The 21,187-nt window shown below is 63.5% G+C and overlaps 1 protein-coding gene across 3 annotated transcripts in view; it reads right to left on the minus strand.

Annotated features, from left to right (window-relative positions):
* Positions 1–4,562: 4,562 nt before the first annotated feature.
* Positions 4,563–21,187, minus strand: part of ARHGAP23 (Rho GTPase activating protein 23) — a 33,193-nt gene continuing 16,568 nt past the window's right edge. For 2 of the 3 annotated variants that reach the window (XM_086864426.1, XM_086864428.1), the window contains exons 3-24: positions 19,975–19,999; positions 19,265–19,357; positions 18,843–18,921; positions 18,551–18,605; positions 16,283–17,729; positions 15,339–15,494; positions 15,107–15,218; positions 14,972–15,029; positions 14,739–14,876; positions 14,359–14,658; positions 12,063–12,124; positions 11,640–11,767; positions 11,414–11,532; positions 11,178–11,333; positions 9,552–9,630; positions 9,204–9,277; positions 9,022–9,111; positions 8,797–8,922; positions 8,655–8,696; positions 8,447–8,540; positions 7,101–7,132; positions 4,563–6,987 (exon numbers count right to left, since the gene is read on the minus strand). In XM_086864426.1, coding sequence (XP_086720552.1) covers positions 5,998–6,987; positions 7,101–7,132; positions 8,447–8,540; positions 8,655–8,696; positions 8,797–8,922; positions 9,022–9,111; positions 9,204–9,277; positions 9,552–9,630; positions 11,178–11,333; positions 11,414–11,532; positions 11,640–11,767; positions 12,063–12,124; positions 14,359–14,658; positions 14,739–14,876; positions 14,972–15,029; positions 15,107–15,218; positions 15,339–15,494; positions 16,283–17,729; positions 18,551–18,605; positions 18,843–18,921; positions 19,265–19,357; positions 19,975–19,999 — 4,455 coding nt within the window. In that variant the 3' untranslated portion in view covers positions 4,563–5,997. The remainder of the gene's footprint in view (positions 6,988–7,100; positions 7,133–8,446; positions 8,541–8,654; positions 8,697–8,796; positions 8,923–9,021; positions 9,112–9,203; positions 9,278–9,551; positions 9,631–11,177; positions 11,334–11,413; positions 11,533–11,639; positions 11,768–12,062; positions 12,125–14,358; positions 14,659–14,738; positions 14,877–14,971; positions 15,030–15,106; positions 15,219–15,338; positions 15,495–16,282; positions 17,730–18,550; positions 18,606–18,842; positions 18,922–19,264; positions 19,358–19,974; positions 20,000–21,187) is intronic. The other variant, XM_086864427.1, reaches the window with a different exon arrangement.

The raw sequence follows: 21,187 nt of genomic DNA on the forward strand, positions 1-21,187 counted from the left end.
CTCGCCGGTGGGTGGCCGGCGGGGCCGAGGGCTCGGGGACATCCCGGGCCGCTGTCGCCGCTGTCGCCGCTGTCGCCGCCGCCACGCCCGGCTCCCCTCGAGGGGGGCCGGGGGGTCCCCGGGAGTGCCGGAGGGGCCGCCGGGCGCGGGTGTGAATTGGGGAGGGGGCTCGGGATGCGATGGAGGGGCTGCGGTGATGCCGGGGGGGGTCACCTGGCCGCGGCTCTGTCCCCTCCCGTTGGGGACGAGCGGGCGGGACGGGGACCCGGAGCCCCGGGGGAGCAGCCCCGGACCCGGCCGGGCTGGCGGGGACCCAGGGGGGGCTTGGGCGAGGGGCCCGTGGCCACCTCCCGGCAGAGCGGCCGAGCCAGGTGTGCCCCAGGTGTGCCCAGGTGTGCTCCAGCTGTGCCCCAGCTGTGTCCAGGTGTGCTCCATTTGAGCCCAAGTGTGCCCCAGGTGTGGCCAGGTGTGGCCAGGTGAGCACCAGGTGTCCCCCAGGTGGGCTCCAGGTGTGCCCAGGTGATCCCAGGTATGCACAGGTGTGTCCAGGTGCGCTCCAGGTGTACTCTAGGTGTGTCCAGGTGTGCACAGATGTATTCTAGGTGTGTCCAGGTGTGTCCCAGCCGCGCCTGGGTGCATCCCAGGGGTACCCCAGGTGTGGCCAGCTGTGTCCAGGTGTGCTCCAGGTGTACCCGGCAGCACCCAGGTGTGCCCAGGTGTGCTCCAGGTGTACCCGGCAGCACCCAGGTGTGCACAGATGTGCCCCAGGTGTACCCGGAAGCACCCAGGTGTGCTCCAGGTGTACCTGGCAGCACCCAGGTGTGCACAGATGTGCTCCAGGTGTATCCAGCTGTGCCCAGGTGTGCCCAGGTGCGTGTGTGTGTGTGTGCGTGTGCAACACGAGATCCAATCACTGCTTCCGTTCTCTATTTCGTCCTTGGGTTGATAATTTTCGGGTTTTTTTTAAAAAAAAAACTTCAATTCCTTTTTTTCTTCCTTTCCCCCCCCTCCTCCGGTTTTCTGTTTCGTTCTTTGTTCGGTTTTGGGTTTGTTTTTTTTTCTTCTTTTTTGTATCTCGATCATTTTTGTACAGAAGAAACGAGAGCCTTTTTTTGGATAACAAAGAGAAAAAAACACAGACTAAAAAAGAACAAAAAAACCAAAAAAAAAAAATAAATAAAAAGACCAAAAAAAAAAAAAAGAGAGGAAAAAAAAACGGAAAAAAAAAAAATCACGATGCAATTTCTTTGGATTGCAAAAAAAGCAACTCTTTACATTTAAGTGAAGTGTCTTAACATTTTATATTGTTTTAAAAAATATATTTACATATTATATATATATAATATACGTAATATAAATCTATATATAAATATTTAAAGAGGGGAAAAAAAAACTTTAAAAAATCTAAAAAAAAAAAAAGGAAAAAAAAATGAAGAGAAATAAATGATAAATCGTTATTTAGGGGGTGGATTTGAAAAAAATCCCTGCTTAGGTTTCGAGCTCCTCGTGGTTCCCAGAGCGGCTTGGCGCTGTGTCCCCGCTCTCTCCGCTTGTCGCCAGGGCTGTCCCCAGCTGCTGGTGGCGCTGGGGACAGCCGGGCGCGTCCCCCGGTGCCAGCGGCGGTGCCGGTTCCTTCCCTCGGTACCAAAGTGAATTCGCTGTTTCTCCCCGGGCCGGGCCGGGGGTGGCACCTGGCGCTGTCCCCTCCCCCTCCCCGCGCGCTTTTTGTCACCTCCTGTCACCTCCTGTCACCTCCTGTCACCCCAAAGGGGGCGCGGTGACAGCGCCTCACCCTCCTCCCCACCCAGCGGGGCTGGAGGGGTGGAGGTGACAGTGCCACCCCCTTGGGGACATTCACATGGAGGTGGCATTGTCACCCCCTTGGGGACACCGAGCTGGGGAGGTGACAGGGTCACCCCCTTGGGGACATTCACATGGAGGTGGCATTGTCACCCCCTTGGGGACACCGAGCTGGAGAGGTGACAGGGTCACCCCCTTGGGGACATTCACATGGAGGTGACAGTGCCACCCCCTTGGGGACATTCACATGGAGGTGACAGGGTCATCCCCTTTGGGCACACCCAATTGTGAGTGACAAAGCCACCTCCTTGGGGACACCCAATTGTGAGTGACAGTGCCACCCCCTTGGGGACACCGAGCTGGGGAAGTGACAGGGCCACCCCCTTGGGGACACCCACATGAGGAGGTGACAGTGCCATCCCCTTGGGGGCATTCACATGGAGGTGGCATTGTCACCCCTTGGGGACACCGAGCTGGGGAGGTGACAGGGTCACCCCCTCTGGGGACACCCAATTGTGAGTGACAAAGCCACCCCCTTGGGGACACCCACATGGAGGTGACAGTGCCACCCCCTTGGGGACACCGAGCTGGGGGGTGACAATGCCGCCCCTTTGGGGACACCCATATAAAGGTGACAATGCCACCCCTTTCGGGGACACCCACATGGGGAGGTGACAGTGCCACCCCTTTGGGGACACCCATATAAAGGTGACAACGCCACCCCCTTGGCGACAACCCCAAAAGTGACATGGGGAGGTGACAATGCCACCCCCTTTGGGGACACCCAGTTGGGGCGGGGGGTGACAATGCCACCTCCTTGGTGACACCCCCAAAAATGACATTGCTGTCCTTAGTCCAACCCCGATGTCCCCACCTCGGTGTCCCCACCCCAGTGTCCCCAACCCCACTTTGTCCCCAAATCTCGGTGTCACTCCCGCAGGGCAGAGCGTGGGGAGGTGACAACGCCAGGTGACGGGGGGGGTGGCAGGTCCCCAAACCTGTCCCCAAACCACCCCCAAACCCCCCCAAAAAAGTGTCCCTTTGTCCCCGCGGCTGGTGTCCCCGTGAGCGTGATGTCCCCGCGTGTGCGTCCCCTTCATGGCATCGTGCAAATCCCTCGCTGAAACAAGGAGAAAACACCCAAAAATACCCAAAAAACACCCCAAAAAACACCCGAAAAACACCCGAAAAACACCCAAAAAACACCCGAAAAACACCCGAAAAACACCCCCAAAAAAACCCAAAAAACACCCAAAAACACCCGAAAAACACCCAAAAACACCCAAAAAACACCCAAAAAACACCCCAAAAAAACCCCCAAAAACCCAAAAAACACCCAAAAACACCCCAAAAACACCCGAAAAACACCCAAAAAAAACACCCAAAAAACACCCGAAAAACACCCGAAAAACACCCAAAAAAACACCCGAAAAACACCCCAAAACACCAAAAAAACACCCAAAAAACACCCAAAAACACCCAAAAAACCATCCGAAATACACCCAAAAAACACCCAAAAACACCCAAAAAAACACCCGAAAAACCATCCGAAATACACCCAAAAACACCCAAAAAACACCAAAAAAACACCCAAAAATACCCAAAAAACACCCAAAAAAACACCCGAAAAACCATTCGAAATACACCCAAAAAACACCCAAAAAACACCCCAAAAACACCCAAAAATACCCAAAAACCACCAAAAAACCACTCAAAATTCAAAATAAAAAACTCCCTTCTGGTTCGGACCGGAAAGAGAAGGAAAAAAACTAAATAAAAATGAAAAAAAAAAGAGGAAAATATATAAAAATCACCCCAAAAAAAAAAAAGCTGAAATCCAAGCGCTGCCTGCATCGTGCATGTGTCGGAGGCGCCCCGCTGCATGCGCTCCCCGCTTTTCTCGTCTGGATGTTGTTTTCAAACAAACAAACGGAATAAAAAAAGGCTACGACTCCGAAAAGGACAAAAAAAATGAGTAAACTGAGAAGAAAAAGCGAAAAAAAACACCAAAAAAAGGGAAAAAAAAGATGAATTTCTGGTTCTCTTTAGAGGATGTTTTGGGGTTTCTACGCCGTTGTGTGTCTCTCTTTCTCTCTTTCTCTTTTCCGCATGAATTTTCTCGTGAATTGTTTTAAAAAGGAAATAAAACGGACAAAAAAAATAAAAATATATATATATATTAAAAAAAAAAAAGTTGAAAAATAAGGAAAAAAAAAGGAAAAAAAAAAAGGAAGAAAAAAAATAATTATAATTAAAAAAAAAATGCCTGGCACAGGGGAAAAACGGGGGAGGGGAGGGAGGGGAGACCTCCCCCTCCGACCTGTGCCACCCCCTCGCCACTTCGCCGTGTCCCCCGTGTCGCCGTGGATGCCATGGGTAGTTGTGTGTGACCGTTGTAATTCCCGTGATAAAAAAACAAACAAACAAAAAAAAAGGGTTGCTTTTTATTATTTTCCTTTTTTTTTTTTTTTTTTTTTTTCCCTTGATGATTTTTTCTTTTCTATCAGAGTGTCTGGCTTTAATAAAAATTAATTTTTTTTTACTTTTTTTTTTATTTTTTTCTCTCTTTTCTGGCTCTGTTTTTCCCTCACTTTCCATCCCCAAAATTGAGAATTTCGATGGGGATGAGACATCCCCAATTCTGTTATTTCCTCAGAGGAAAAATGAAATTTTTCCCCACCTTGAATAAAAATTCCCAACAGCGGGAATTTGGGGTTTATTCCCGCCTCCCCCCCGCCAAAAAATGGGAATTAACAACAGCAAAACCTCGAATAATCAGTTTATTTCCATTATATAGACCAGGACCGGAGGTGGGAGGGCAAAGCAGGAGGGATTTTTGGGGTCGGTTTGCGGTTTTTATTTATTTTTTTGCAGTTTTGCAGATCCCGACGGGGCCGAGGCGCCGGGAATGGGGGTGGGGAGGGGTTTTTTTTGGGGAGGGGGGGGACATGCAGGAGGGTTTTAAAAAGTCACCACTGAGCACGTCCCCTGCTCGGGGCTGGCTTTTTCCGCTGAGCAAAACTTCTTTAAAAAAATCCTTTATAAATCCTTTGGGATATGTTACACGGGCACAGAGACGATATTTACAGGGAGGGGGGAAAAAACGAAACAAAAAAACAAAAAAAAAAGAGAAAAAAAAAAAGGGAAAAAAAAAATCCCAAAAATTCGAAAAGGAAAACAAATTTTACAGCAAATATTTGCATAACGTAATGAGAACGACACGGAGAGACGGTGACGGGAGGTGACAGCAAGGCCACCGAGCTGGTGGCACTCGGTGTCCCCGCGTGGCCACGCCAGGGGTCCCCGCGCCCCATTCCTAAAGTGCTTCTGGCCTGGGGGGCAGGAAGGGGACAGCGACTCGGTGGCAGTGTCCCCTCCCCATGTCACAGGGTGTCCCCACTCAGTGCCAGCCCCTCCCCGGCTCCTGGGGACACCCCAGGCTCAGGGTGACAGCGCTGAGGTCCCCAGGGGACCCCGGCACACGGGGGAGGGTCCCTGAGGTGGGGTCCTCAAGGTGCTCAGGGCATGGAGAGTCCCCAGGGTCCCCAGGGCGGGGGTCTCTGACCTTGATGTCCCCAGGGTCCCCAGGGCGGGGGTCTCTGACAAGGTCCCCAAGGTCCCCAAGGTAGGGGTCTCTGACCCTGATGTCCCCAGGGTCCCCAGGGCGGGGGTCTCTGACCCTGATGTCCCCAAGGTCCCCAGGGCAGGGGTCTCTGACCCTGATGTCCCCAAGATCCCCAGGGCAGGGGTCTCTGACCCTGATGTCCCCAGGGTCCCCAGGGCAGGGGTCTCTGACCCTGATGTCCCCAAGGTCCCCAGGGCAGGGGTCTCTGACCCTGATGTCCCCAAGATCCCCAGGGCAGGGGTCTCTGACCCAGAGGTCCCCAAGGTCCCCAACCCGGGGCAGGTCCCACCGGAGCAGCCGCAGCGCCCAGGGAAGTGCCCGCACTTCGCTCCGCCGCGGCTGGGGACAGCAGGGCCACCACTGGCGACAGTCCCCGCCAGCCCCTCCCGGCACTGCCTGGGGGCTGCGGGACCCCGCTGGTCCCCAAAGCGTGGAGGGGACGAGGTGGCTTTGTCCCCCCTCCCCAGGCGCGGGGCCACCGGGACCTGTTAAATAATCACAGCAGCTTGTCCGGAGCACAATTAAATACGGGGACAAGGGACAATCCTTAAATTAAACACTGCCCGGGGGGGTCAGAGACACTGCGGGAAGCGCAGGGGCGCCGGGGGGCCGGGGCTGCCCGGGGGGCTCTCGGTGGCCGTGCCCGGGCCGCCAGTGCCAGGCGGGGCAACCGCGGGCCGGGCTTTGGTGGACTCCAAGCTGCTGAGCCCCGAGTCCTTGTCGCGACAGGGTCCCGGTGTCCCCTCGAGCCCCCGCGGTTCCTTCCACTCGTTGAAGTTGAGGTCCTTGAGGCCACCGGGCACCACCACCGTGTGCCGGCGCCAGCTGCTCTTCTTGCGGCGGGTCTCGGGGGAGTGCGCCCGGCGCAGGCGGACCCCCATGTCATCGGCGGAGCCCCGCAGGTGCTGCCGGAGCTGCTCCCGCAGCCACGGTCGCCCGGGGGCCACCCAGCTCTGCTCGTCCCCGCTGGCCACCCCCGCGGTGTCCCCGGCCGGCCGCGGCCTGCCCAGCTTCCTGCGGGCCAGCGTGTCGCACTGGATCAGGCGGTGCGAGTTGAAGGAGGGGCGGCCAAGGGGTGACTTGTCCTCGTCGCCTGTCCCCACCCCGGCCTGTCCCCGGCCGCCCTCGCGGCTCTCCGTGTCCGTCTCCATGTGGCTGAGCTCGCTGCGCTCGTCGTCCGCCTCCTCCCCGCGGCTCCCGGCCACCGAGTGCACCTCGGAGCACAGGCTGCGGTCCATGGTGGACAGCGTGGAGTAGCCGGACACGATGGAGCGGGCGTCCGGGGCCGGCTCGGATCCGGCTCCCGCGGGATCGGCGGAGCATTCCCGCTCCACGCCGGCCGGCTCGGTGCCGGTGCCGCGGGGGGCTTTGCCGGGTGTCACCGCGGGGCCCTCCCGCTCCTGCTGCCGGCCCGGGCCGTCCCTGCGCTCCGCGTCGTCGTCGGTGCTGCTCCCAACGCCTTCGGCCTCTCTCCTCTTCTTCCTCTTGCGGGCGGCGGCCGAGACGAAGGGGATGGCGAGGAGCTCCCGGTGCGGCGGCGCTTTGCGCGACGGCCACGTGCCCTGGGGACAGCGGGGACAGCGGGGTCAGCGGTGGCGGCCACACGGACGGGCTGAGTGTCCCCGTCCCCCCGCGCCCCCCCCCGCCAGCCCCGCACCGGGACCCCCCCTCTCACCTTCGGTTTGGCGGAGCCGCTGCGGTTCGAGCCTGGAAAGCAGAGGGGAGAGGGGGGTTAGGGGGGTCCCGGGGGTGGGAAAGTGCTGGGGAAGGGTCTGGGGGTCGAGTCGGGGGTGCTGCTCCGTTCCCCCCAAACCACGACGGGGACGTGGCGGGGCTGTCACACCCGGCTCGCGCCGGGAGGGGCTCCGGTGGTCCCGGGGTGGGTGGGGGGTCCCTGGCACTGCTCGCCTCACCCAGGGTGAGGAGTGGGGACAAGGGGGTCACACACAGCCAGGACACACAGCCGGGACCCCCGCGGTGGGACCCCAACCCTTCCCCGGCCGCGGGGGGACACGGAGGGGACGGGGACCGTGCGACACCGGGACGGAGCGTGGGGAGGGGGCTCCGTGCCACACCCAGCCTCGGAGCGGGGTCTGGGGGTGCCCGAGGGGGCTGGGACAGGCCGGGGGGTTACGGGGTAAAGAGGGGACACAGAGAGGGGACACAGAGGGGACAAGCAGCCCTGGCCCTGCTGCCACCGTGTGAAGGACAAGGACGGGACACAGACCCCTCTCCCGCCCCGCATGCCCGGGACGGGGTTAGCAGCTGCTGACAACGAGAGAGGGGGAGGCAGAAAGGGGGTGCTGACCCTCCCCGGGGCTTTGGGAACCTCGCACCCCAGAACTGGGACACCCCACACCCCTCCCCGCAGCGAGATGCCACCACAGGCACTGGCCAAACAAGAGTTGGAGAAGCAGAGCGGAAAGGATTCGGGGCTCCCATCCCTGCCGGTGTTGGGGGGACCCTGGGGACAGCGCCAGGCAGGACAGGGTCCCCTCCCCTCCCGCTGCGCCCCCCCTGCTCCCGCTCTCTCGTGGTCCCCCCGAGGGTTAGTGCGTGAGCAATGCACCCGGGATCAGACTGTACCCGCTCTAGCTCTCGAGGAGGTCCGCTGGAGGAGGAAGAGGAGGAGGAGGAGGAAGAGGACAGCACAGAGAAGTTCAAGGAAAGAACGTAAGAAATCAGTCCAACGTCAAAGGCTCCCGCTCTCCGGGGTGGGCAGCGCGGGCGGGGGTCCCGCGGGGTGGGCGCTGCCGGGGAGCCCTGAGGGACAAGGAGTGGCCACCGGAGAGAGAGGAGGGTGACGGGACAGGGGGATCATCGGGCGTCTCCAGGGGTTATTCCCGTTTTTCGGAGAGGAGGGAGCAGGGATGTCCCACTCCAGCACACACAGGTTGGCCGTGGCCGTGGCGAGCCGGGCTGGCTGCCCAGAGATGCGGGCAGGGAGGGGACAGAGGGTCGGGGGGAGCACTCCGGGGTGCCAGGAGAGGAGGGGACGATGCCACGGGCGCTGCCCCTCACCTGCGGCATCGCCGGGCGCCGCCGTCCTGCCGATGTTGGGCAGCAGGTACTCGATGTTGGGCACGGACTGAGCCTCCTTCTCATCCACGGGGGTCTGAGGGGGGGAAAAGAGGATCAGGGGGCTGCCATGAACCCCCCTAACACCCAACCGGGGGTCTGCACCACCCCTGACCCACAGCGAGACCCCCCGAGGGCGGGCAGGACTCACCTTCTCGCCCTTGTCCTCTTTGTCACTGAAGAACCAGTCTGACTGTGGGGGGGACGGGAGAGGGGTCAGCAGCTGCACCCCCAAATTTCGGGGTGCAGATCCCGCCCTCCCCACCCAGATCCCACCCAGGGGTGCCACTCACGTGCTGGATGAGGGTCTCCACGATCTTGTAGCGGTCGGGCATGTGCGTCACCATGTCGGTCATGTTGTCCTCGGACGTCCGCACCAGCGTGGGGCCGAACACCAGCGCCAGGTTCCGGGGCTCCATCTGTGCCCAGAGCCGGGTCAGAGCTGCAGCCCAACCCCGGGGGGGGCTTCGGGTGGGCCAGGAGGTTCCCAGGGTGGGCTGGGTGGGGGCGGTCAGTACCTTGTTCTTCTCCGAGTGGTCAGCGATGGTCTTCAGGTGACCCACCAGGAATTTGAGGGTCTCGTAGTAGTGGCCTGGCAGGTCCCGGATCTGTGGGGTGGCACTGGTCACCCCTCTGATCGCTGTCCCCACCCAAGGGGGGGGGTCCGGGACGGTGTCCCCACCCTGTCCCGTGTCCCTACCAGCTTCCGCAGCGTCCTCATCCTCTCGCTGGCGTCTTCGATGCGGTTGGCTTCGATAAAGTCGTTGTATTTATCTGAAAGAGGGACCTGAGGGTGTCACAGCCGGGTGGAGGGGACAGGCCACCACCCCACCCCCCCAGAGCCAGGGACCCCCGGGTGAACCCGCTGGACATTTTGAGGAAGGGTCTCAGTGCTCCTCCCACGGCAGGGAGGGACAAGTGGCCTTGGTGACAGGGGGGTCTGCGCTGTCCCCCACCATGGGCGGCTGTGTCACCGGGTTTGGGGACATGCCCCAACGCGGGGGGGTGGGGTCGGGGGCTCTGGTGGCCCCGGGGGCTGGGGACTCACCGTCGGTGAAGAGAGGCTCGGGCAGCTTTCGGAAAAAGGATTTCAAGAGGCTGCTGATGACGTTCAGGTCCTGCCACCGCTGCAGGGGACAGAAGAGGCTGCTCAGGGGGACACCCAGGGACACCCAGGAGACAGCGGGGTGAAGTCCCCAAGGCAGCGACACAGGCAGGGAGAAGTCCTGAGCCAGCGCGGAGGAGTGGCCGGATGCAGGGGGACAAAAGTGTCCCCAGGATGTCACCCACAGCCACCGCCAGGCGGCCCTGGCACTGCAGGGGAGGGATGGAAATGGGGCTGTGGGGACAGGGACAACGGGGACAGGGACAACGGGGACAGGGACAACGATGGGGACAGGGACAACGGGGACAGGGACAACGGGGACAGGGATGATGGGGACAGGGACAACGATGGGGACAGGGACAACGGGGACAGGGACAACGGGACAGGGATAACAGGGACAGGGACAACGGGGACAGGGACAATGGGGACAGGGATGATGGGGACAGGGACAACGATGGGGACAGGGACAACGGGGACAGGGACAACGGGACAGGGATAACGGGGACAGGGATAACGGGGACAGGGACAACGGGGACAGGGACAACGGGGACAGGGACAACGGGGACAGGGATGATGGGGACAGGGATAATGGGGACAGGGATGATGGGGACAGGGATAACGGGGACAGGGATGATGGGGACAGGGATGATGGGGACAGGGATGATGGGGACAGGGATAACGGGATCAGGGATGATGGGGACAGGGATAACGGGATCAGGGATAACAAGGACAGGGATAATGGGGACAGGGATAAAAGGGACAGGGACTATGGGAGAGGGATGATGGGAACAGGGATGATGATGGGGACAGGGATGATGATGGGGACAGGAATGACAATGATGGGACAGGGATGATGGATACAGGGATGATGATGGAGACAGGGATGACAATGATGGGACAGGGATGATGGATACAGGGATGATGATGGGGACAGGGATGACAATGATGGGACAGGGATGATGGATACAGGGATGATGATGGGGACAGGGATGACAATGATGGGACAGGGATGATGATGGGGACAGGGATGATGGGACAGGGATGATGGGGACAGGGATGACAATGATGGGACAGGGATGATGATGGGGACAGGGATGATGGGACAGGGATGATGGGGACAGGGATGACAATGATGGGACAGGGATGATGATGGGGACAGGGATGATGATGGGGACAGGGATGATGGGACAGGGATGATGGGACAGGGATGATGATGGGGACAGGGATGATGATGGGGACAGGGATGATGGGACAGGGATGATAATGGGGACAGGGATGATGGGACAGGGATGATGATGGGGACAGGGATGATGATGGGGACAGGGATGATGATAGGGACAGGGATGATGGATACAGGGATGATGGATACAGGGATGATGGTGGGGACAGGGACGATGATGAGGACAGGGATGATGGGACAGGGATGATGGATACAGGGATGATGATGGGGACAGGGATGATAACAAGGACAGGGATGATGACGCAGACCAGGAAGCATTCCAGAGGCATGATAGGGATGGGGACCAGCACGGGGCCAGCCGCGGGGACAGTCACCTGCCCTGCCCTCACCTCGTCCTGCAGGTTGATCTCAGTGGCTCCCTTGTTGAGCTGCTCCTGCAGGCTGGACACCACCGCGTTGTTGCCGGGCACGCGGTAGATGCCCATGTACTCCAGCCCGCGGTCCTCCACCACCTTGCAGCACGCTTCCACGATCAGGGGCACGTTCTGCAGGGACAGGGACGGGCTCAGGGGGTGCCAGGGCTGTGCGGAGTCCCCGAGGGCTGGCGGTGGTGGCACGGCCCTACCTTGTTGTCCGGGGCAGGCTGACAATCTTCCAGCCTCACGCCGAAGGCGCGCGGGGTGGATTTCTTGTTCTTCTTCATGATGTTGATGCCCCACGGGGCTTTTTGGGAGCTGCTTTCATCTGGGGGTGGGTGGGGAGGGGGAAAAAACCCACAGGATCACTTGGGATAAATGGGAAGACGCCCCACCAAGCACCCCCGGTTTGCTGTCCTGGGGTGTCCCCTGTACCTTTTGTGACGGCTGCGTCCTGCCTGGGGGACCGGGGCGCGCTGGTTCCCGTCTGCTTCAGGAACTCGGCTCGGATCCCCAGCCCACGAGGGCCCTTGGGGGACGAGTCGGGCTTGGTGCCCGCAGGGCTGCAGGGAGAGCGGGGAGGGCTCAGGTGGGGCAGGGCCAGGGGCACCAGCCCGGCACAAAACCTCCCGGTAAACACTGCCGGCGTCACTCCCAGCCTTTCCCGGCATCCTACACAGACCCCCGGGCTGCTCCGAGCCTCCTTAAAAGTGGGTTTGGCCGACCCCAGGCCAAGCCGGGTGCGGGCGGCTCTTCTGTCACTGCCCCATCCAGGGAGCCGCCGGCTTTGCTCCGTCACCGTCACACCAGGGTGACCAACGCCCCGGGGGTCTCGGTGCCCACCACCCCGGTCCGTACCTCACTTTCCGGTAGTCGTTTAACTTCTTGCTGATAAGGGCTTGGCTGGCAAAACCGGGGTCCTGGGGAGGCAGAGAGAAGAGGGGAAGGGAGAGCTTGAGCAAGCGCGTCCGCCGGACAACCCCGGGCAAGTCCACGCTCTGCCGGGCAAGGGCAGCACCAGGTCCCCGCTGCCCCGGCCCCGCCGCTGTCCGTCGCTCCAGGCCGCGGAGCGGGGTCCGAGCCGGACACGGGTGTGTCCTGCCACGGCACGGACACCTCCATCGAGCCGCGCCGCCTCCGCGGACACACGGTGCGCCCCAACAGCACCGCAGAGCCGGGGTGTGCACAGACAGCTCCGCCTTGGAGCTCTGCAACCTCCACAACGCTCCAGCCTTGGAGAAACGTCTGGTTCCCACCATGGCAGCACCGTCCGGTTCTGACCCGGCAGCACCAGGTGGTTCTGACCCGACAGCACAGCTCAGTTCCAACCCGGCAGCACCAGGTGGTTCTGACCCGACAGCACCATCTGATTCCAACCTGGCAGCACCATCCGGTTCTGACCCAGCAGCACCATCCGCAACATCAGCACCAACCACAGCAGCACAGTTCAGTTCTGACCCAGCAGCACCGTCCGGTTCTGACCCAGCAGCACCATCTGGTTCTGACCCAACAGCACCGTCCGGTTCCAGCCACAGCAGCACAGTTCAGTTCTGACCCTCCAGCACCATCTGATTCCAACCTGGCAGCACCACCCGGTTCTGATCCAGCAGCACGGTCCCTGCCGAGCCCCCTGTGCCCCCCGGGGCAGGGCTGTGCCACAAACAACCAGAGACAGCCCCGAGCTCAACGCACCCTCCGGGGCTGGAGCCTGCCACAAGCCTGGTGTGACCACCACTGCCACCAAACCGAGCCACTGTGGCACCACGGCCGGCCCAGCACCGGCACCGGCACCGGCACAGCCACACCGCGGATCCACTGCTGGAGCCCAGAGCAGCGCCAGGGCGGCTGTGCCCATCTCACACCTCAGTGACTTGGCACAGCCCACGGCTGCCCCGGGAGGGCTCGGCAGCACCACAATCCGTGCCCGGATCTCTCTCCACAAACTGAGCCACGCCAAACCATGGCAGAGCCATGCCAAACCTTGGCAGAGCCACACCAAACCATGGCAGAGCCACGCCAAACCATGGCAGACCCACGCCAAACCATGGCAGAGCCACACCAAACCATGGCAGAGCCACACCAAACCATGGCAGAGCCACACCAAACCTTGGCAGAGCCACACCAAACCGTGGCAGAGCCACACCAAACCATGGCAGAGCCACGCCAAACCATGGCAGAGCCACGCCAAACCATGGCAGAGAAACACCAAACCATGGCAGAGCCACACCAAACCTTGGCAGAGCCACACCAAACCTTGGCAGAGCCACACCAAACCATGGCAGAGCCACACCAAACCATGGCAGAGCCACACCAAACCTTGGCAGAGCCATGCCAAACCATGGCAGAGCCACACCAATCCATGGCAGAGCCACGCCAAACCATGGCAGAGCCACGCCAAACCTTGGCAGGGACAAGTCACACCGTGGCACAGCCACGTCAAACTTTGGCAGAGCCGCATCAAACCTCAGCAGGGACACGCCAAACCTTGGCAGGAACATGCCAAACCTCGGCAGAGACACATCCAACCTCACCGGGGACATGCCAAACCTCGGCAGAGACACATCCAACCTCATCAGGGACATGCCAAACCTCGGCAGAGACACATCCAACCTCACCAGGGACATGCCAAACCTCGGCAGAGACACGTCCAACCTCATCAGGGACATGCCAAACCTCGGCAGAGACACATCCAGCCTCACCAGGGACATGCCAAACCTCGGCAGAGACACATCCAACCTCACCAGGGACATGCCAAACCACAGTGCAGCCACATCACACCGTGGCAGGGACACGCCACCACGGCGCAGCCACGCCACGGCACAGCCACGTGGCACCTCACCAGAGCCAGGACACACCACGGCAGAGCCACGCAGGCTCCTCCACCACCGCACAACCAAACGCCGACTCGGCCGATCGGCACCGGCTCCGCCTGGAGAGCCGCGGCCCCTCCGCCGAGCATCCCGCGCACCCTGCCCCGGCCGGGGCGGCGGGGCCACGCTCTTCTTGGACACCACGAGCCCCCACGCACCCCTGGGAGCGCGGCACGGGCCTGGCCGTGGCCTGGGGAAGCAGCACAAGGCAAAGAGCCGGAGAGAGCCGAGGCGGTTAGTGCCGGGAGAGCCAGAGGCAGCCGGGAGCCCCATGTGGCTCTCACCTCGCCCTCAGCCTTGCTGTTCTCCCTGATGACTTTGATCCAGGCCAGCATGTCTTCCCGATCCTCTGCCTGAAAGAGATATTCACAGAAGTCAGCGGTCGTCAGGCGGAAGACGTGCTTCCTCTTGGTCTCGCTGTAGGAGATGTCCACCAGGCACGCTTGGATGCTGATCGGCGGCTCCTCCTCACCTGGGGCCGGGGCGCAGGTCACCGCCTCCCGCCTGTCCTTGCACAGGTACAGCGAGTGGGTGCGCAGCACGGCGAACACGCGCTTCCACTGCCGGATGCCTCCACCGACCTTCTGCGGGGGACAAGGGATGGAGCGGCGGCCTCGGGGAGCGGCCCCGCCGCCCCCCGGGCTGGGGGCAAACCCCGGCCTACCTTCCCCTTTTTGGTGAGGATCTGCTTGCAGTGGAGCCAGCCCTCCTTCCTCACGGCGCTGAACGGCACGTCCGAGAGGTCGGAGGTTGAGTGTCTTTTGGAACGGGCGTCTTCGGACGCGCCCAGGCTGTCCAGAGACTGCGAGGGGCCGGAGGGAGGTGTTGGGGGGAGGCCATCGGCACCCCCTGCTGCCCCCCCAGCTCTTTGGGGGCGGCCCCCGGCGCGGCACTCACCCCGTCGGTGAAGAAGCTCCTCAGCATGCGGAGGCTGGGGACCCGGCTGGGCATCCTCCTGCGGGGAGAGCAGCCCCCGTCAGCGGGAGGGGGTGGGAGCTGTGGGGCGGGGGCGGGACGGGGGTCCAGCCCTACCTTAGGATCTTCCCCTCGTCCCGAAATGCGTTCAGACCGTCGTCGCAGGACTTGGAGCGCTCGGTGGTGATGGCCAGCAGGTAGGAGGAGCGGCGGCCGGCCTTGATGCTGCCTGCGGTGAGGAAGGGGCAAAGCCCACCCTGCTCAGCCCGGGGCCGTGGGGCAGGGCTCTGGGCCGGGGGGCTGCTCCCCTCCCGGACTCCCGGGGCTGTTCCCCCTGCCCAGCACTTACTGCAGTCCTGGGAGTAGTGCCGGGACAGGGCGAAGGCGAAGGTGGGCGACGCGGGGCTGGTGGCCACGGCGGGTGCGGAGTTCATGGCGCTGGACACCACCGAGGAGGCCGGGACGTGCTTGGCCTTCAGGTCGATGCTGGGGCTGGTGGGTTCGTCTGTCAAGGGGGGTGGGCAGTGTTGGAGGGGGGTTGGGGGCAGGGGAAATCCCTGCTGGGACCCCCCCAGTGTTTCTGAGGATGGTTTGGTGTCAGGGTTGGGCTGGGGACATGCTCCCACCCCCAGGAGGGAGACCCTCACCCACCCTGAGACCCCCCAGCCCCACTCCAACCCCTCCCTTCCCATCCCACCCAGTTCCCTCCCCGGGAACGGGGACAGGGCGGAGCTGTGGCTTCCCGAGCCCAGCCACGTCCCGGGCAGGGAGATCGCAGCTGCGACAGGGACAGGGACAGCCCTGTCCCCACCCCGGAGCAGGGCCGGAGCGAGCAGGGCTCCAGTTCACACCAGTGAGGGGCAGCAGTAAGGGGCAGGGGGTGCAGGACAAGAGAGAGGGGTGAGGGTGCTCAAACCCAAACCCTGGCACCCCATCACCAACCCCGGGCCTGCCTGGGGACAGCAGATCCAGAGGGGTGTGGGATCCTGTGGGGTGCAGAGGGGTGTGGGATCCTGTGGGGTGCAGAGGGGTTCGGGACTCTGTGGGGTGCAGAGGGGTTCGGGACTCTGTGGGGTGCAGGACTGTGGGGTTCGGAACTCTGTGGGGTGCAGACTCTGTGGAGTTCGGACTCTCTGGGGTGCCGGGCACTGCAGGCGCCGCTGGTGCAGCCCCCTCCCGTCTCCCTGCTGGCCACAGATGGACGCCCTGGACTTCTGAGCCCCAAACGCGCCCTCCCTGGCACGGGACCTCCCAAATCCCTTCCCGGAGGTGACCAGCGAGCCCTGGACTCACCGATGAAGGGGATGGACGCCAGCGAGTCCTCGGGGGCCGCCAAGGGAGCCACTCTCCTGCCCGGCCGCTCGCCCCCCGGCCTGTCCCCTCTGCCCGCGGCCCCGGCCGGGTCACAAATGTCCGTCTCCTTCACCCCCTCGGGGAACACGAAGTTCATCTGCCGCAGCGGCGCGGGCATCTTGCGGCCCGTGGGCGGCTTCTGCCGCAGCACCACCTCCTCCCTGCGCTCCTCCGGCGGCTCGGACGCTCGGCCGCCCTCCGGCCTGGGCTCCCGGGCCGCGCTGGGCACGGCCGGGGCGGCGGCGGGGGACGCGCCGGGGCTGAGCGCGGGGTCCCTGAGCGGAGCCGCCGCTCGCTGCGCGATGCTGAAGGTGGGCAGCCCCCCGAAGGCCGGGTCGCGGCAGGACAGGGCGTGCAGCAGCCCGGTGCGGCGCTGGAAGGACGGGCTGTAGCTGCGGTAGCCGATGTAGCCCGAGTCATCCGCGCTCTGCAGGTTGGGCTGCGACGGGTGCTTCTGCACCGGCTCCCGCGATGAGGAGGAGGAGGAGGAGGAGGAAGCGGCGAAGGAGCCGGGCGGGACGGGCTGCCCGGAGGCGGCGGCGGCGGCAGCGGCCCGGCAGAGCCTCTCGGGCGGCCAGGCTGAGCGCTCGAGGTGCTGCGAGAGCAGCGCGCTGGGCTCCAGCGCCTCCATGGAGCGCCCGTACCTGCCCAGGTAATGGTCGGAGCGGGCTCGGGGGGCCCAGGCCTCGCGGCTGGGCTGCAGCAGGGTGTCGTGCGAGGCGCTGTGGGGCCAGCCCCGAGGGGCCGCGGGCCCGGAGCCCCCGAGGCGGTCGTGGGACACGCTGCGGTAGCGAGGCATGGCGTGTCGCCGCTCCTCCGAGGCGCTGCGCCGCGGCTCCTGGCTGCAGAACCAGCGCGACAGCGCCTGCTGGCACTCCTGGCGACCGGGCACACGCTGGCTCCCCGACACGTCCCGAGGGAGCCGCCCGGCTCCCGAGAGGCCCCCGACGCCCTCCTTGAAGCCGCAGTGAGTCCGGTGCTCCGGGAGGTGCTTGGGGACGCCGTAGCAGGAGGCGGTGGCGGGGGACATCCCGTAGCGCTCGGGCGCGGAGGATGCGACGTTGGCGGGGCAGGAGGGGCGGGAGAAGGAGCCGGGGTGCCCGTGGGGTGCGGCGGGGCGCGGGGGGGGACCCCCGGGCTGCGGCTCCTCGGGGCGGTGCGCGGGGCTGCCGCCGCTGTCGCTGCGGGCGCCGAGCGGGGGCGAAGGGCCGCTGGTGGCCGGGCGGGGGGCGCGGGGGTCCGGCGGCTGTCCCGGGGCGGGTTCGGCACCCCGGGCCTGGAAGGGGTAGGTTTTCCGCGGGTAGCAGATGGGAGGGGGCTCGGGGATGCTCTGAGCCCCCCCGGAGTACGGCTCGTTGCCCTTCAGGTAGGCGTCCTGGGAATAGGCCTGGGGAGGGGCGGCACAGGGACGGGGGGACAGGGTCACAATCCTCCACATTCCCACCGCTGGGAATTCCCTGACCCCGGAACAAACCTCCCGTGGGGCCGGGCCGGGCTGGGCCGGGCCGGGCCGGGCTGGGCCGGGCCGGGCTGGGCTGGGCTGGGCTGGGCTGGGCTGGGCCGGGCTGGGCCGGGCTGGGCTGGGCTGGGCTGGGCTGGATACAGCCCCCCACCCCTCCACACCCATCCCGCTTTCCCACGGGGTCCCCCCCCGGTTCCGAGCAGCCGCAGCCCTTCCGCTTCCCCCTCCCCTCCTTCCTAAAATATTCCAGCACGGCCATCCCGGCTGGCCCGTCTCAGTTTTCACGGCGCCTCTGACTCCACTCCCGGGGCATTCCCGGAGCCCGGGGCAGGCGCAGGTGGGGACCCCCTTATAAAACCCCCCCAGCCCCACGGGAAGGGGTCCCCCAGGCTGGGGACAAGCAGTGGGGAGACCCCAAAAGCCACCGAATATCCAGGCTGGGAGAGGAGGGGCATCACCCCACTCACACCCCTCGGCCCCTCAGGCCACCCTGCCCGGGCCGCTGTCACCCCCAGATCCCGGCGCACCCACTCGGGGGGTTCCAAGGATGAGCCGGACCCTGAAACCTGGAGCAGCTCATCCTCCAGCTGTGCCCCCCAAAATCACAGGGGCCACATCCCCCCTGTTCCTGCACCGGTACCCCCAGTTCTGCACCCATTGCTCCTCCAGGGTGGCGGTGGAGCCGCGTCCCCAAGTGTCCCCAAGTGTCCCCAAGTGTCCCCAAGGCACCTGCCCAGCAAACTCACCAGCTGGAGGATGTCCTCGTCCTTGGGCATGATGGAGAGCTCCAGCACATCGTCACTGCGGGACAGGGGACAGAGGGGTCAGGCTGGGCGGGGTCAGTCCCCAGCTGTCCCCAAGCTCACACCTGGCTGCACCCCCCACCACGCGAATGTCCCCACGTGACGGTGGCAGCACGTGCTGCCTGTCCCCGGTCACCCGAGCGCCTCGGGGGGCCTGACAGTGACCCCCAGAGGGACAGAGCCTGCTGTGCCGTGTCCCCATCCTGTCACCTGCCATCCCGGGCAGGGCACTCACCTGTTCTGGATCAGGGCGATCACCTGCGAATAGGTTTTCCCGATGATGCTCTCCCCGTTCACCTTGACCAGACGGTCACCTGCGGAGCCCGGGGAGGGGACAGCGTCACCACCAGGGAGTGGTGGCACCTGGATGTCCCCACGGTCACTCAGGGCAGGGTTTGAGCAGATCCCGCGTGGCAAAGGGACCAACGGGACACCCCAAACCCAAGAGAACCCCCGGGGACCCCAGGGCTGCTCTGAGCACCCCAGGGCCGGAGGGAGCAGAGCACTCTCAGAACCAGAGAGAAGGGGCAGAAAAGAGCAGGAACGCCAGGGAAAAAAGCGCAGAACAAGCACGAAATTCCCTGGCGGAGGAGGCGGAGCGTTCCCGGGATCCCTCCGGCCGCCTGGAGCCACCCCCGGCTCCGCGTCCCCGCTCACCCGTGCGCAGCCCCGCCTGGTGCGCCGGCCCGTCCTCCCGCACGTTCTTCACGAAGATCGTGTCCATGGGCTCCAGGCGGCTCCGGGGGGGACCTGCTCGGCGGGGACAGCGTGTCAGGGAGCTGCGGCCGCAGCCAGCACCCTCCCGTGGCGGCCAAGTCACCTCCTCTCCTCGCCCAGGTCCCCGCCACCCCCCGCCGGCTGCTGCCAGGAGGGCGCGGTGCCCACCGGGGATCCCAAATCCCACCCGGAGCGAGGTCGGGGACGCCCCCAGCCCCTCCCGGTGCCCGGTGCCCGGTCTGGCACCGCCGCCCGCAGAGGCTGCCCGGGGAGCGCGGCCCCGGCGCCGCGTCAGCGCGGCAGCGCCGATCCGTTCTGACACCTTCACATTCGCTCACGTCACCCTGAGCCTCCGGGAGGGGACAGCGGGGCCGCGTCCCTGTCCCCAAACACCCCTCGCTAGCCGGGGGCCGGTGCTGGCCACGCCGCAGCCCCTCCGGGTGTGACATCCCGCAAAGCTCCCCGGTGGCGGGGTTTGGGGACACCGAGGCCACCGCCGGTGCCAAGGGCCACCAAGCTGCCACCAAAGCACCGAGTGGCTTCAGCGCCAGCTGATGTTCAGGGCTGTGGTGACAACGGCAACCTGTGACAGCCGCGTCACCCCCCCTCCCCTGTGCCACTGTCCCCAGGGTCCCCATGCCGGTGCTCACCTGCTCGGTTCCCATTCTCCTCCTCCTGCCAAAAAACAAAAAGAGAAAAGCGTTGATTTGGCGGGGCCGTGAGGAGGGGATTGGGGCAGTGGCAGCCCCCCGAAGCCCCCCGCGGGACCGGCGCGTCCCTCTGCCCTCCTAAAGGCTAAAATTACCTCGTGACACCGGATCAGGGACCGGCCGCAGCCCCCCGCACCCAGCTGCCGCTTTGGGGCCGGTTTTGGGGCAGCGGAGCGGAAAGGGGCCCTGCCAGCCCCGGGTTGGCATCTCACCCTTCACCCAGCCCGGCCGGGCAGAGCCCAGCCCCCGTCGTGGGGCTCCAGGACAGGGATCCATCCCATCTTGGATGAATCCTCATCCCTGCCCATCCCTGCCCGTCCCGGTGCACGGCTGCTGGGCACTGGTGTGTCCCGTGGGGTGGGAACTGTGCCAGATCCCTGTTTTCTACCCCAAATCCCCCCGTGGGGAGCCCCCAGCAGGGCGGGGGTGCCGGGTTGGGGTGGGGCGCAGGGTGGGTCTCACATCCCCCCCGAGGAGGGATCCTGGAAGGGGAATTCTCACTCCAGCAGAGCCGGATTTTTCCGTGCCCGGCTGGGAACTGCAGGTCTGGCCACAGCCTCCAGCCGGGGGGGACACAGCCCTGGTGTCCCCGAGGTGCCAGCTCCCTCCAGGGGGGTGAAAAGGCACCAGCCTCCCTCCCAGTGCGATGGACAGACATCCCCAGTGCAGGGAGCAGACATTCCCAGCTCCATGGATCAGACATTCCCAGCTCCATGGATCATTCCCAGCTCCATGGATCAGCCATTCCCAGCTCCATGGATCATTCCCAGCTTCAAGGATCAGCCATTCCCAGCTCCATGGATCAGACATCCCCAGTGCCAGGGAGCAGCCATTCCCAGCTCCATGGATCAGACATTCCCAGCTCCAAGGATCATTCCCAGCTCCAAGGATCATTCCCAGCTCCAAGGATCAGCCATTCCCAGCTCCAAGGATCATTCCCAGCTCCATGGATCATTCCCAGCTCCAAGGATCAGCCATTCCCAGCTCCAAGGATCATTCCCAGCTCCAAGGATCATTCCCAGCTCCATGGATCATTCCCAGCTCCAAGGATCATTCCCAGCTCCAAGGATCAGCCATTCCCAGCTCCAAGGATCATTCCCAGCTCCAAGGATCAGCCATTCCCAGCTCCAAGGATCATTCCCAGCTCCATGGA

The sequence above is a fragment of the Cyanistes caeruleus genome, chromosome 27 (genome assembly GCF_971803275.1).
Source record: "Cyanistes caeruleus chromosome 27, bCyaCae1.hap1.1, whole genome shotgun sequence".
NCBI lineage: Eukaryota > Metazoa > Chordata > Aves > Passeriformes > Paridae > Cyanistes > Cyanistes caeruleus.